The sequence below is a fragment of the Prionailurus viverrinus genome, chromosome A3 (assembly GCF_022837055.1).
Source record: "Prionailurus viverrinus isolate Anna chromosome A3, UM_Priviv_1.0, whole genome shotgun sequence".
Taxonomy (NCBI): Eukaryota; Metazoa; Chordata; class Mammalia; order Carnivora; family Felidae; genus Prionailurus; species Prionailurus viverrinus.
The window spans coordinates 127,560,421-127,577,037 of record NC_062563.1 but is presented as its reverse complement, the minus strand read 5'-3'; the positions used below and the strand labels follow the sequence as shown (position 1 = coordinate 127,577,037).

The window sequence follows — 16,617 nt, the reverse complement described above, 5'->3', positions numbered from 1 at the left end:
TTTTTTTAAATGTTTATTTATTTTCAGAGAGAGCTAGAGAGCAGAGAATAGGGGCAGAGAGAGAGGAAGAGAAATCCTAAACAGGCTCTGTGCTGTCAGTGCAGAGCCTTATGCAGGACTTGAACTCAAACCGTGAAATCTTGACCAGAGTCGAAATCAAGAGTCGAATGCTTAACTGACTAAGCCACCCAGGCACCCCTAAATCTCGTTTTCTAAAGCTACCCTAAGTGGGCTGGGGTGTGTGTATTTTGTTGTTGTTTTTTTTAAAGAGAGAAAGAAGGCGTGCGTGCACAAGCGCACATGAGCGGGAGAGGGGCAGAGAGAGAGAGAATCTTAAGCAGACTCTACATCCAGCACCCATGCGGGGCTGGATCTCATGACCATGAGATCATGACCTGAGTCGAAATCAAGAGTTGGATGCTTAACCAACTGAGCCGCCCAGGCGCCCCTGTGTGTGTGTGTGTGTGTGTGTGTGTGTGTGTGTGTTTAAATCAGAAATACCCAATTAGGACAGATATACTCCAGACAAGTTGTAATTAATGGGAGGGTTTTTTTTAATTTAACATTTATTATTGAGAGACAGAGACAGAGCATGAGCAGGGGAGAGGTAGAGACAGGGAGACAGAGAATCTGAAGCAGGCTCCAGGCTCTGAGCTGTCAGCACAGAGCCCGACATGGAGCTCGAACTTGTAAACCACGAGATCATGACCTGAGCCAAAGTCAGACATTTAACCTACTGAGCTACCTAGGTGCCCCAATTAATGGAATTTTTAAAAGCTCTCCAGTTGATTCTAATGAACAGTCAAAGTTGAAAACCGTTAACTAAAGTGTAATAGGGGAAGGGCAACTGCCCACAATACGGAATAAAAATATTTTTTTTTCATTAACTTGTATGTTTACCTATATTAAGTGAATGTACTTCATGAAAACGTTTTAAAAATAAAGTGATTATATATATTTCCTCTCTGAATCATCAAACATCTCTCTTGATTAGCAAACATATATTTTATTATTTGCATTCCTAGCTACTCTGTGTATTTAATAGCTACCTTTAGTATTGTGAGAACTTCGGAGGCACTGGTATTCTGTTGCGATGTGAACTGAATAAAGAAAAGCAAGTTTTTCAAAAAATTAAGGTTTAAGAGAAAAGCCTCCTAGTAACTGTACCAGGAGACAGGGACACCTTTGCTGGGCACTAACTGCTGTCTCTTCAGCTACTGATGTGGCTAATTCTCAATTTGGGTCAAGAGCCAGGGAGCCCAACGTCTGTAAATACAGGAAATCCTTAAGTGAAGAGTTCTTTCAGAATGACATCACAAACAAGCAGTGCCACAGAAAGAATTTGGCTTCTTTCTCAACCCTGGAAAAGTCTATCTGCACAGAGGTACCTGGCAGCAGCACGAACATAGGCACGAACAAGGCACGAACCATACAAAAATATGATGCATCTGCTGTCTCTGAATAGCCAGCTCATCTGCAGTTAAGTTCTGTAGCCTTGACTAAATACATCAGCAATGTACAGCAGGAGTAAGAGTTTTTGTCCCTCCATAACTCACTCCCAATGCTGCAGCTGTCAGATCCCAAGGCAACCAGGGCTAGTATTAGAAAGCCAAGGGAGGGAACAGTGAACTAAATATGTTCAAAAAGAACCTGAATAGTGAGGGTCATGAGACCTTGGGGCACTGACAGAGGTTGCCATGGGAGAAGTTGTATTAGGTGAATTCATTCACCACCACTGTAAAGAGCTGGTAGCTGACAGAGAGGTGACGCCCAGGCAGAGTGTCTCAGGGCAGGGTTCTCTGGCTTCTCCAAATCTCACTAGGCAAGACTGCTACGGAGAGCTAAAACCCCAAACAAGACAGGACTGAGCCCAGGTGCTACCAACGGGGAGTGTAATGTTTGACATGGGGGGAAGGAGAGTCCCAAGGACTCTCCCAAACCTGTGCCAGACAGACTTCCTTCAGGGAAAATGGAGCAGACACGCAAATTTTAGATGTAAAACTGACTTAAGACTAGAACTGCAAAGCTCCATGAGGTGAATCTGTAAAAAATGATGACAGAATCACAGACTATAAAATATGAAGAGATTCACAGATATCAAACATTTTAAACAGAAGGGGATGACTAGGGAAATAGTAGTGGGTTTGGAAAAGCTGTTTTTAAGCTACTTTTCAGTCAAGGTCTATAAAAAGGAGACTGAGCTCAGGTTAAGGCTTTTAACTGTTATTAACTATTTAAAATATATTAATTTCCTCTAGGCAGGTGTGTCCTTAAAAGTTGGTGATCTGTGTAAGCTGGCCTTTTCCTTTCTTTTTAAAAATGGTATTCTGAAGACAAGTCTCAGAAAGAAGTTTCTGCTTTGGTCCAGATACTTCTCAAATGGAAAAAAACAAAACAAAAAAACAAAAAATTATTTAATTGGGATATAAAACAATTAGGGCTACAGAAAAAAATTATTTCTTTTCCTGAAGCTTCTATCTGAAAGATCAATGTGTTATCTGACTAGGTAGACTAGGTGACTGTTTAGACTACTAAGAAATGTATAGTTAAGTACAATGAATTGAAACAGAGCTGGAGCCATTAAAAAGGCTGGAATAGCTAATTTTTTATTTCAGAGATCATTTGGTTGGGGACTATGGAAGGGGGAGAAGGCCTTGCTGAGCTGCAGCCCAAATAAGATAAGGAGAGACAGAAAATATGCTGGAGAATTGTTACCGAATAGTTATTTTCCATGGCCATACAGCGTGGGGAATGTTTCCCGTGTATATTTACCTCCCTTCTCCTGAGTCCACTTGGAACCCTGGCTTGGGTTAATATTCCTACAGCTTTCTGAGAAATACATGAGAAAACTGCAATCCTGGTTCACATCCCGTCCCTATTCTGTTTTTTAGTAATAAAATTGAAGTTAAACGGAAAGAACATTGAGCAGAAGGAAAGTCTGTTATATGAGAAAAAAGATCTCACTGCTAATTAAACAGTTTGGGACTTCTAGTTTTTAGGAGACGCAAGGACCCCTTCGGAGTTATTCGAGGCAGTAATAAGAAGAATAAGGAGACCGGCCTGAAGAGTGCTCCTAATGGGCAAAAGGCCCTAAGTCTATGATGATGCAAATTGGGCAATTTATATGAAGTTACATGAAGGCAAGTTATATCAAGAAGAAATACAGGTGTAGAGTGAATGAAGGCAGTTTTATGACCATTTTCCAAGAGTCAAGATGGACCACAAACAGACGTGTGGGTGTAGTCCTCAAATCAAATCCACTTGCAAACCACCTGAGTAAAGGACAGAAAATCAAAGACACCAGAATACTTTTTTGGAATTCTTAGTGAACTGGAGGCAGAAATTTTGTGCGGGGACCCTTGGCTGGTTGCTGACTCTGCTTTTGCCTGTAATACACAAACATGAACTTGTTCAGGCTGGGTTTGGATCAAGAGCAAGGAAAGTCCAATGTTTATAAATATCTCTTTAAGTAGAAGTACATAGTGGGGCGCCTGGGTGGCTCAGCTGGTTAAGTGTCCAACTCTTGATTTCAGCTCAGGTCATGATCTCATGGTTGAGACTGAGCCCCATGTCGGGCTCTGCATTGACAGCATGGAGCCTGCTTGCCATTCTCTCTCCCCCTCTCTCTGCCCCTCCCCAGCTTGTGCGTGCAACTGCGTGCACTTCCTCTCTCCCTCAAAATAAAAGAATAAACATTAAAAAAATAAAATAAAATAAAATAAACAGAAGTACATAGATTCATCATTGCTTGTTCTTTCTTCCAAAAAGGTAACAGAAACAAGAGTGTAAGAGGGCAGGCACATGGCAGTACTTTACACGCGTTTTCCTTCTGGAGAGCTGAACAGGCAACAGTGGGCCATACTGGCAACAGGGAGAAAAGAAAGGAATGGAAAGATGGGACTCTTCCGTTTCAGTTCTGGGAAGCCAACTCACTTCCTACCATGTTTACATGAACTGGGAATCTAAAGCAGCCGCTTCTTACTAAGGAACTGGAAAATACATGTAGAAAGCAAACACTTACTTCTGTCCGTCTTTCACAAAACCTTTTAAAGAAGAGCCTCTATTGGTAGCGACTGCTTTTCCGCCAAGACCAACTATGAGAGCTGTGAGCACTGCACTCTTCCCACCTACGGAAACAGGTGTTGATGAAATCACATTCATTAAGGAGAGAGAAAAGAAGAGGCTGACTCCCACAATTTGATGTAAAAAGATTTCTGAATGAAAATGTAAATTAGTTCTAACCCTGAAATGAAGTGTTACACTTCGATTACCATTTTCTTTCAGCAACCTTAAAAAAAGAATTGTATATATCATGAAATATTTAGCTGTTGCAATTAGAAAAAAAATTAGTATAATTCAGGACTCAAATTTTTGCCACTAATAAGAAAATTAAAAAAAAAAAAAAAAGGTTGATATCTTTCCAACCTAAAATGCTCATTGTTTCATCTTGGTCCATCAGCCTATTAAATGAGGTTATCTTTTTAATTACACATAGATACTGAATTTATCTAATCTTTATCACATTCTAATTTAGGTATGATTTACTTTTCCACAAATTCACAGAAGCCAGAAACTATTTTTAACAACCGCTGAATGCAAGCAAGCCCCACAGGGACAGGATGTTGTCTGTTTTTTTCAATGTGATACAGCCAATAGTGGCCCATAATAGGCACCCTGGTATTTATTGAAGGAATAAATAAACTTCAATATGAAAAGAAATCATCAGTCATACAGATAAATGTTTCTATGCAATATTTTGACAACTCTTATTCCTAATTTGATTATTCATTTGCTAACTTTCTGAAAAGTATACTTCTTTTGACTCTAACATATAAAATAACACAAGCTGAAATTTCAATATCTAAACAATTACCCAGAATATGCAATCATTTTCTGAACTCCACAATCAACCAATTCAATCAACTCTTACCAGACCATCATTTCCCACAACATACCCTAAATTAACCAAAATTCACCACTGGCTAACCTGATTTAGTTCCTCGAATGCCTTTCAAGTCTCTGTTCTAAATCTCTCCTTCGTTTCCAAATTCACTGCCTCCACTATTTGCGTTATTTCTTCTTCTCTAAGTTTTATTAATAAAATAACTATTTCAAAAGTTAAAAAAGAAGAAAAGACCTAATTGCAGAACCCACAAGTTTTTCCTTACTTCTTGTCCTGTGGGACCTCCCAGTAGCACTAATCCCTCTGTCCATTCTCTCCTTCTGAAAACACTTTCCTCTGGACTGAATATACAGCAGGGGAAACAAAGAACAACTAAGCAGAATATGGAGCTGCATTCACCTACTATCCTGTTCTAGCACCGTCACCAGCCATAGACTCTGGCAAGCTTCCTCTCCATGTACTGGTCAGTCAAGCTGTCGACAGCTCATGCCTGGCTGGTCCATCACAAAAGCTGCATAACTGGTCTTTCTAACCCCCATGCCTCTCCCCTTCTAATCCATTCTCCACAATGTGGCCACTTTGTTTCACAAATCTTGACCATGTCATCCCTTACTGACAAACTGTAATTGGTTCTCCACTGACTTCTGAATAAAACACCAAAATCTTTATCGTGGTATTCAAGATCCTCACCAGTATCACCTACGACAGGCCCCTCCAGCATCAGCTTCTGCCCCTCCCTACCATGTAGGATATGATAAAACCATATGAGGCTGTTCACCATCATCCATGCACATCTATTTCCGCCCCTCCAAACCTTTGTTAATAAGCAATCTTTGCCTGGAACATCTCAGCCTCCTATTCCCCAATGAGGCCTAAAGAATCTATAATTTTCATTCAAGTGCCACCATAAATACCACCTCCTCCTTAAGCTTTCATTGGCCACAGTGAGAAATAGTTTCTTTCTTGTCTGGATTCCCATGGCACTATATTTGTGCTCTATTATAACATTTAATAGATGTAACACACAGGGCTGCCTTAATCACAATGAGGCTAGTCCTCTCTTGTGGAAGGCTTGTCCACTCTTCTATGGTATGAACACCAAGGTAAAAGGAGTCAAAACAATAAGTAGGAAATGTTTATTCCTACTACATAAATAATGAACCTAGAGTTAACTTATTATTTTCTTTAAGTACAGAATAGCAGCAAATACTGAAAATATTCATGACCACAGTTTATAGATCCCAAACTTAGATTTATCAGCATGCACAATCACCTATTTTAAAAAGTTAGTGCATTCTAACTTCAAAATACTACTCAAAATAAAGTAAAGAGGGCAAAAGCACTTACTTCCATTGTTGCCAACAACAAAGTTGACATTAGAACCAAACTTAAAGGGTCCAAGCATCGAATGACACATGAAGTTTCTTAGCTGAATACTCTCAATTATTCCAACTTCTGCTGCAGTCTATTAACAACAACAAAAAAAAAAAAAAAAAGAGAGAGAGAGAGCAAGAGACAGAGGGAGAAAACAATTAATTATTAATCTGTCTAATAAACTCATTATACTCATCCAAGCATTTGGAGAAAGATCAGCAGTGTTACTAAAGAAAACAGTTATATAATAAGTGAATAATCTTAACTTCAATGAGTAAGATGAAATTAAATGGGAACCTTCAATGAATAACTACTCATTCTCAAGTCCTTAAAGGATCTAATAATTGTATTACTTAGTTTCTTAATATGGACGATACTAACCTTTTGAGTCAGGTAATTTTTTGTTGGAGGGGGGCTGCTTTGCGATTTTGAGAATTTTAACAACATCCCTAGCCTCTGCCCAGTAGATGCTAGAAGCACACATCTACCTAAGTTGTGCCAATCAAAAATACATCCAGACGCTGTCCCCCATGGGACATTTAAAAACTCTTAAAAAAAATAAAGTCTTTAAAAACTCCCTGGCTGTCGTCTTTTGGATGCCATCTTATTAAAAACCAGAAACATTTATATCCTTTTATAAGTAGAATATCAGAAATTATGGTTGAAGGTTTTTTAAAATAAACTTTTATTTTGATCTAATTGTAGATACAGTTGTAAGAAATAATACAGAGAGATCCTAAGAATTCTTTATTCAGTTTCTGCCCATGGTAGTATCTTAAAAACTGTGGTACAAAATCACAACCAGGATACTGACACTGATACAGTCAAGATACAGAACATTTCCATCACCACAAGGATCCCTTAGGTCACCTTTTATAGCTGATCCACATCCCACCCAATCCACTCCCACCTGAACCCCCAGTCCACTAATCTGTTCTCCATTTCTAGAACACTGTCATTTCACAAATGTTATAGAAATGTCTATGGGGTACCTCGGTGATTCAGTCGGTTAAGCGTCTGACTTTGGCTCAGGTCATATCTCACAGTTCGTGGATCCAAGCCCCACATCAGGCTCTGTGCGGACAGCTCAGAGCTTGGAGCCTGCTTCGGATTCTGTGTCTCCCTCTTTCTCTATCCCTCCCCTGCTCCTGCTCTGTCTCTCTCTCCCACACACTCTCTGTCTCTCAAAAATAAATAAACATTAAAAAAATAAAAATTGAAAAAAAAGCAATGTCTATTGTCACCTACATCAGGAGGTCACTGCTAACTAGTATTTCATGGTATGGATGTACCACAGTATTTAACCATTCACTCACTGAGTGACATCTGGGTTGTTTCAGTTTGGGCTATTACAAATAAAGCTGCTATAAACATTCATGTATAGAATTTTGTGTGAAAGTATATCTTCATTTCTCTGGGACAAATGCTGGGTTATGTGGTAGACAGTTGTGTGTTAAATTAAAAAAAAAAAAAAAAAGAAAAGCCAAGCTATTTTTCAGTGTGGCAGTATCATTTTACATTCCCACCAGCAATATATGAATGATCTGGTTTCTCTGTATCCTTGCCAGCATTTGAAGTTGTCGTTGTTTTTAATTTCAGTCAGTCTGATGGGTATGTTATAACATTTCATTGTGGTCTTCTTAATTTGCATTTCCTCAATAATAAATGATGCTGAACATCTGTCACGTCATTGTCATTTTGAAGCCTGCAGGGTCAGTGGTCATACCTACTGCTTCATTCCTGTTATTGGTAATGCCTTCTTTTTTTTTCCCTTTGTCAGTCTTACTAGAGGTCTGCCAAATTTATTGATCTTTCCAAAGAACAAGCTCTTTGTTTTAAGGGTTTTCCTAAATGTTTCTAATAATTCACATAAACTTCAGAATTAGTTACATTATTTTACCTTAGTTTTTTAAAAACTATACTGCTTTTCCTGACATTGAATTATCAAGAATATGACATATAAGCCAAACATGAGAATCAAGCCAATCCAAAAATTTTGCACTTACCAAAGTAGAGGTACCATTTGTGAAAGAAACCGTACATTCATCTTCATCACCATCTTTGTCAAAGTCATCCAACTCTTCTTGTCTTGGTCTTTTGGCATTTTCAGGAGAGAAGAAATTTTCTTCCTTTCTTTTGGCCATCAGGTCTGAACATGTATTAGAGTAACAATGAAGTAAAATAAGACAAAGCTTAAGTTTTAAGTACTACGTCCATTCGTTTTTAGTTAAAAAAAATAAACATATCATCTGTGCAGAGGAAGAGGGCCATGGGACAAAAAACACAAGTGGCCACTTGAGGCTGGAAAGGCAACCAAACAGATTCACCCCTTGAGTTTCCAGAAAGGAACAGCCCTACCGCAACCTTGATTTTAGCGCTCGGCGCTGCAGCAGACTTCTAACCTGCAGAAGTGTAAGACAAAAAGTTTATGTTGTGGCTTTTTAAAATCATGTGCACATGCCACACTAGTTGATTTTACTTCAGAGTTATTCACAGCCAAGATTTTATGGATATGGGCCTCCCTAAATGTTTTGACTACTGAAACTCACAAAAGGTAAAAACTCTTATTTGTGAGACTCTGTTTTCTAGTTTCCTAGATCTATTAATAGAGATGCCATGTCTTCTGAAAGTTTTCCAAAGCAATCATCCAATTTTTAGATAAAAGCATTAAATTAATTTCCCAAAGAAGAATATCTTGACGCCATGTTGCCTAGTATCAGTAGTTTCCCTTAATTGTTCCCTAAAGAAACAAGCCATGCTATTTTTTTCCAATGTACTATAAAATTTATGCCTAGAAAATTAATGTATTTAAAATTAGACAAAGACTTTTTGAACATATAAATACTGCACCTCAAGTCAAAGCTGACGGTCTGTGATTAAAATTAAATGTTATGAGTCATTTGGTTGTTACTTTCATTGTTCTCTCTAAAATACACTTAAGACTTATAATGATACACACCTAATAACTATTTGCTAAATAAATGGAGAGAAAATCCATAACATAGGTAATCAAAAATGTCTAAGATACAAGGAAAGAATATGAAGAATGGTTCTAGTCTCTACCTAAGTCCACCAAGGACTGTATACCATAGCAACCAGGTTTGCACCAGGTACCTGGGCAGCAAGAGAGTAAATGAGGTTTTCTCTCTCTTGATTTCGGACTGAAGGATTCCAGTCAGTCCTCACTACAGATGATAGCCATATGTGATAATATATGCACACAGGGTAACAAAGTAGTCTTTGTGTGTGTGTGTGTGTGTGTGTGTGTGTGTGTGTGTGTGTGTGTGTCAGAAGGGTGGGGGGCTAGTGGAGTGGTGTTCCAAAGAGAGTATGAAGTAGATGTGTAGGAACCAGAATGGGGCCTCTAGAGAAAGAATGTGAATGACAAAAGGAGGGTAAGGGAGAAAGAGATATCCATATATGTGTTTAATTTTTTAATCCACTGCTTTCCAAAATTATACTGACAGTACTGATCTGGCAGAAATATGAAATATCTATACATATTATGGAGGAACTGGTTTGGGGAACTATCTTTGTTAGGCTGTGTTATTTTGATAATGTATACCTCGTTAAATGAACTAAGTGGTTTTCCCATCCTTTTAATGCTCTGAAATCACTTCAACTGCATGACACATTAAATGTTTTTTTGAAAGTAAGAAAGAACTAGGCTAGGGGCACCTGGATGGCTCAGTTGGTTAAGTGTCCAACTTCAGCTCAGGTCATGATCTTGCAGTTCATGAAATTGAGCCCCATCCCCCAGCTCGCATCAGGGCTCTGCTGACAGCTCAGAGCCTGGAGCCTGCTTCAGATTCTGTGTCTCCCTCTCTCTCTGCCCCTTCCCCGTTTGCACTCTGTCTCTCTCTCTCTCTCTCTCAAAAATAAACATTAAAAATTTTTTCTTAAGAAAGAAGTAGGCTGAAAGCTATTAGAAAGTAGAGCTATTAGTAAGTAGAAAGTTTGAACGCTAACTTTATGAAATCATTTACATTTCTTTCTTGTATACTGGTTTTAACAGGTTTACAATAACCTCTTGAATCAATTTTTCTGTAACTTTATTTTCAAAACATTGATATAATGTGAACCCTCACATTTACGAGACAAGATTACCTTATGTTTTGTAAAATCCTCATCAGTAGTCATGACTCCTTTCATGCAAATTATATTTAATTAAATTTTGAAATATTTTCTCTAAAAATGAGGTCTTTATCAAATCAAGGTTTTTCTTTAATGGGAATATTTTAATGTTTATTCATATTTCTTATACAACCAAATGTAAGGGATATTCAGTGTGAGTCTAGAGTTCAACCTCTCATTCTTTCTCCCAAAATGCAAGTTAAAAAAGAAATCAGAGACTTCCACTTCCAGGAAAATGGAATAGATACACTTTTCCCTGTTTCTCCTGCTTAGTAAAACTAAAAACTTTGGAAATAATATATAAAACAAACATAAGACAACTCTGAATGAGAAGGAAGTAGATTGGCTAGGAACCTCAGGACCCAAGGAATGACATCAAGGTAAGTTCCCAGAGTTTTTGTTTTGCTTTAAATATCCCAGACTTGGAGAAGACAGCAACTGGGGAAATACCAACAGGTGCATGGGAAAAAAAGACCTAATAAAAGCTTCCTCTCTCTAGCCAAAGGACCAGGCAGCCTGACAAGACAGAAAGCTTTTAGACAATAATTGCTCTATTCCAGCCAAAACCACGAAAAAAAACTGTGGCGCCTCCTTCTACTCCCCCAATGACACACACTTCAGCAAAGGTCAAGTGGGTAGCCTGGACCTTATAATGCCATAAGAAGGCATCTCCATATCCCATTTGGGCCAGTGTCAGAGAACGTTATGTAGGCCAAATAGGGAGTCATGATAATGGGTGTCCATGGAGCCCGCCTAGAGAGCCTAGGTGTCCACCTTGATCAGGCAGTAATAGGTTGCTACTTACTCCCACTCCCGGTTGGATGGTGTCTCATGAGACCTTTTACTACCACCCAGAGAGGTAAAGAGACCACCCCCCAAAAGTGTATGAAAACCATGTGGAGAGCCAAAATTCCCACTCATACCAGCAGTCACTGTGGCTAAGAAAAGAGCTCTGGTACAGTTCTACACCTCTGAGTCTTAGTGTCTACAGCTTAATACCACAGGGCAGAAGTTCTCAAAGGTTGTGGTCAATCTCTTCAAAAGTACTAAGGATCTCAAAGAGCTTTTTGTTTACACCTATCAATATCTATCATACTGTAAATTAAAACTGAGAAACTGTTAAGCCAAAGAACACACACATACACATTCTGTCAGTCCTCAAAGCAATGACATCACCACATGTCTCATAGCCTCTGGAAAACTCCATTCACTCCTAAGTGAATGAGAGTGAAAAAGGCAAATAATATCTGACTATTATTATGAAAATTGTTTGACTTTGTTGACCCTTTGAAAGAGTCTCAAGGGTCCCTGGGCCACAGTCTGCAAACTGCTTAGTGCAGACGATACTGTAAGTAATCCATGACACAATGCCATAAATTATAAGGCGTAGCTAGCAAGCAATTAAGTTAGAGCAGCAGAGAAGAAGCCAACCATCAAATAACTTATAGACTTGATATTCAATGTGTGGTCCAAGGACCAGCAAGTAGCATTTACATCTCCTGGAAATGTATTAGATATCCAGAATCTCAGCCCCCTTCCTAAATCAAATGAATCAGAATCTTCATTTCTAACACGATCTTAGGAGATTCTAAAGAAGAACCGTTATAAATAACATTTAAAAACTTGGCCTTTATCTTATCCTGAAGGCAATGAAGAATTTAATCATGATAAAACAAATACCATCTAAAAGGTGTATTAGATAATCTGAAGGACATTTAACCTAAACAAATCCCTGAGGTAATATTAGCATTAGTCACAATTACATAAGAGTCAACATCTCTTTTATAAATAATTGAATGTTAATGTTGAATCTCTTACACAAGTCAAAACTTGAAAATCCAACATATTTCTCAAACTATTTAACAAGAGTCAACGTCTGTTAGTTTCAGCTTGTTGCTAACTTACTTTCCTGGAATACCACCATGCCATTATTTTCCCGAAAATATCTCCTTTTCTCCCACCCGTCCTCTATCTCCTTAATTACTGAGCAATAATTTATTTATTGTAGAAGACCAAAAATGAAGCATTACTGTTTGGTTTTCCCCACATTAAATGTCCCTTTACATACTGTTTTTATTAATGCCCAATAATGATCCTGCAGTAAGCAGGCGCTCAGACATCAGCTGACTGATTTTTAGTATTTTACCATTAAAAAAATGGCAGTTTTTTAAGTAAAACTGGGGGAGGGAGATGACGTAGGTAAATGTGATAAGCTTCTTACAATGAATGTGAGATTCTGTACTACACAGAAGATGGTGTGCAACATGATGACGATGTGTTTTATTTGCTGCACTTGGCCTAGGATTTGCAGTTTGCTATTAGGTTGCCATGGTAACATGCATCAGACACCAAAGGATTCTACCTTTTAAAATAGGAATCACTTTGTAATTTAATGATAATGAATTTTTAAAAACACATATGAATGTCCTGAGCATTAGATACAAGTTAATACAATAAAACTGTTTCCAAAAGGCTAAAGAGACATAAAAACAGATGCAAAGAAAAATACTTCTAATATTCTGATATACACACAAAATGGAAAAAATCTCCTCTGGGACTTTTAATACATCCATAAAAGCTCATTATGTGTTTATTTACAATCAAAAAAAGTCAGAATTAAGGAACATCTCTCTCCTTCACAGGAAGCAAATCAGAGTAGAATAGTAACAAATATGCAACTATCAATAAAAAATAAGTTCAAGAAGAAAAATCAATAAGCAAGAGTTCATTATAGAAAATAAGTGAACTGGAAATCTAATGGATCAAATACACTTCAACAGGATTTTAAATTCCTAAATTTTAGATTTTATTGTGATCCATATAATAATTCATACTTCTCATTAATATCCAAGTAGGGACTAACAGCAGTGAGTACAGACATAACAGAACTGAAATTATCAATAGGAAATAGAGGTTAAAAATAACGGCAGAGGTGCCAGGGTGGCTCAGTCTGTTAAGCATCAGACTCTTGATTTCCGCTCAGGTCAGTGATCTCAAGATTTGTGAGATTGAGCCACACACCCAGCTCTGCATTGACAGCACAGTGCCTGCTTGGAATCTCTCTCACCTGTTCTCTCTCTCTGCCCCTGTCCCACTCACTTGCACACACTCTCTTGCAAAAATAAAGTTAAAAAATAATTAAAAAAATAAAGGCAAATTGCTGCTATATCTGAATCTGCAGTGGACTGTGTTTACCTCATCACCAATTCTGCCCCTCTCACCACCACCAACATCCTCAATTCTGCATTAAACAATCTCATTTTAAATGTAATGAACTCATTAAACACACTGCTTGAGATATATCATAAAATCATAAGACATGATAAATATTTAAGTGAAAAAATTCATACATCCACCTATCAAATAACTCAGATCAGCAAAACTGGGAAATACTAAGCACAGCATTTCAGATAATAAAATGTGAACACTCATATATATGTTTTTAAAACATCCCTGTGGCCTCAGTATAAAAGGAAGATGAGAGAGGGAGATTAGAGGCAAAAGAGACAGCCTCGAAAGGATGAGGGGCACTGAACAAAAGTAGTGGCAATATCAGTAATGAAGGAACAGAAGAAATCAAGAGATTTAAAAGTATGAGTAAAGTGGGGAAGTAGAAGTAACATTTGTTGAATATCTCCTTTAATCCCCAACATTTTTTAAGTACTGTCCTTATTTTACAAAAGGGGATATTGAGGCTCCATAAGACATTTTGCCCAGGTCTGTCTAGCTATAAATTATCAGAGCTCAGATCTAAACCCAAGTTTGTCAAAACCCAAAGTCAAACCTCTTCAATGCCCAGGTTCCTCCAGGCATGAACAACTGAGTTTGTTTATAGGTAGTGAAATTGGATATTAATCTACCCATCTTCTTATCTATTTTTTGTTAATGTATAAAAACTACAAAAAGGATTCTATTGTGATGTGTCCTTCTAATGTTGCTATTTGAGCCAATTAAAAATTGGGCTCTATAAAATTTCATCTCGTGTTTCATTTTTGGAAACAATCTTCACACAAGGCTAAATGCCATTATAAGTAGACAGAGCAGATCTGGAAAGAAAAGTAAACAATACATTTATTTTGTTTGGAAACACTGAGTTTGAAGCCATCCTAGGATACTGAGATGGTGAAGCCAATAGACAGTAAAATATACTCTGCAGTAGGGGTGGAATTGGAAGTGTTGCTAAGAAAGCTACAGAAATTATTTTGAATTTGGTCACTAGGGAAAGTATGTTGAATGAGAAAAGATGTATCTCATGTACTAGTGAATCAAAATGCTAACATTAATATAAGTGACTATACTTGACTGTCAGTTACCTGGACTTACGAGTGTATGTGTATACAGAAGTGTAACAGGTAATTATGCCTTAAATATAATGCATACTACTATGGTAAAATTTTGAGTTACTTGTTTATTGATTCCTGAAAGTAAGTCAAGTATAGCTTTGGTTAATTTTCCTAACTTAGGTCTAAAAACGGTAAGTCAAGATTTAGGCAGGTTTTATATAAAATTCTACATCTAGACACTCAGTAAAATAAACCTTTGGGGAATAAAAACAGATTCTCACTTTAACAACTTTAATGTACCATTTGTAGTTACTTTTCTGCCAGGCTCAATACTAAATGCTTTATATTCATTACATATTTAACACACATATTGAAGAATCTGGCCTATTGGGTACTAGAGCTATTTTCCTCCAATTACAGAATAAGAAATAAAACTTAAAGAGGTGATACCAATAAACTCTGGGTCACTCAACACTGGTTCTCTCATACAAAAACATGTTTTTAAAGCAATATTCTAGTGATCTCCAAACTTTCTGTACGCCCACCCATTCAGGAAAAGAAATTTGGAATACACATTTTGACATAAAATTATCACTCTGTGTATTTCACACAGTACTAGAACGAGATAAAGTAAATCTAAGTAGAAGTTCTATTATGTTCCCTCCCACCCACACGCCCGTGGAACTACCTGCAGTCCACTGTACAGGATACTGAATTTTTTTTTTAATTTTCTTGCTATTGACTACTTTAAAAGACTATATAGCAGCCATCTAAAAGTTAGGGAGTTTGGGCGCTTTTTCCCCCCCTTAGAATATACATTCCGGAATACCTTGCCTTTAAAACACTCGCTGTTAATGAAATATACACAAAATATACACCAAGTAATACGTGCTCACATAAATTCTGCCTTCAGGGTTTAAAAACAAAATAGTTGATTTTTCCAAGAATTATCAGTTTTATCTCAAGTCGTATTGGTCCTACAGCCCTTTCTCTATCCTTGACTCTAGTATTCCGCAATTCCCAGTCGCGATTCTTCTCCAGTTTATTTCCACAAGAGGGAAAAGAAATGCCATCATAAAACCTCAAAACGTTACATTTTACTTTTTCTAGCTAATACAGCCTGCGTTGTCATGAAGCTGGGATTTAACAACAAATCCAATTAAAGTGCTATTTGCATACATCTCGTAAACAGACGAAGTTGCTGCCGGTGAGGGTATCAGATTCGCTCCAAGAGCCGGATGTCCGAGCCCACCCTCCCTCTTGACCCCATCCCCTCGAGCAAGTCTTCTAAGCCTGAATGCAGCTTGGGGCCGGGCGCCGGGTCCAACAGCCAGGGCCAGGATTTCTCAGCCCCGCCGGCGGAGCCGCCCGAGGAGGGGCTCAGCTGCAACGGGCAAGTTTCCCGCGGTTCAGGGGACCTGTGTCGCCCGCAGAGACAGCCCGAAAATCCGCGCCGGCCGGCTGGTCCGCTCGGGCCCGCGGGGATACCCTGGACACCGCAGCAGCTCCGCTGACCGAGCCGCCGCTAGGTGGGCTGTGGGGCGCCGGCTAAGGGGGTAACGACAGGGGATGGATCCGGAGCAAGGGAGAGCGACAGAGCGCGCCCTCACCTTACCTCGAACAAGTCGAAGTCTCCCCCAAGGAACACGATCAGCGCGGCTGTCGCGGTGCAGCGGGACGCTAAGGACACCCTGGGTCGTCTCGGCCTCGGCTGGCCACCGTTGGCCCGCCGGGAACCGCGCGCCCGCGGTGGGAGAAGGCAGGAGCCTAGCTGCCCTGGCGCCCACCGCGGGACACTACGCGCCTGCGCCCCGCCCCCCCCTCCCTCCAGGGCTCTGCCCGCGCGTGCGCGTTTCAGGGTTTTCGCGCCACTAGCGTCTAAGAGGAGGGGCCGGAAGTGCTCCTCGGCGGGCGGGGAAGCTG

The 16,617-nt window shown here is 39.0% G+C and overlaps 1 protein-coding gene across 3 annotated transcripts in view; it reads right to left on the bottom strand.

Annotated features, from left to right (window-relative positions):
- Positions 1 to 16,507, bottom strand: part of SMC6 (structural maintenance of chromosomes 6) — a 77,305-nt gene extending 60,798 nt beyond the window's left edge. For all 3 annotated transcript variants that reach the window (XM_047851350.1, XM_047851351.1, XM_047851353.1), the window contains exons 1-4: positions 16,310 to 16,507; positions 8,284 to 8,426; positions 6,251 to 6,368; positions 4,022 to 4,127 (exon numbers count right to left, since the gene is read on the bottom strand). In XM_047851350.1, the coding sequence (XP_047707306.1) occupies positions 4,022 to 4,127; positions 6,251 to 6,368; positions 8,284 to 8,421 (362 nt within the window). In that variant the 5' untranslated portion in view covers positions 8,422 to 8,426; positions 16,310 to 16,507. The remainder of the gene's footprint in view (positions 1 to 4,021; positions 4,128 to 6,250; positions 6,369 to 8,283; positions 8,427 to 16,309) is intronic.
- Positions 16,508 to 16,617: the final 110 nt, after the last annotated feature.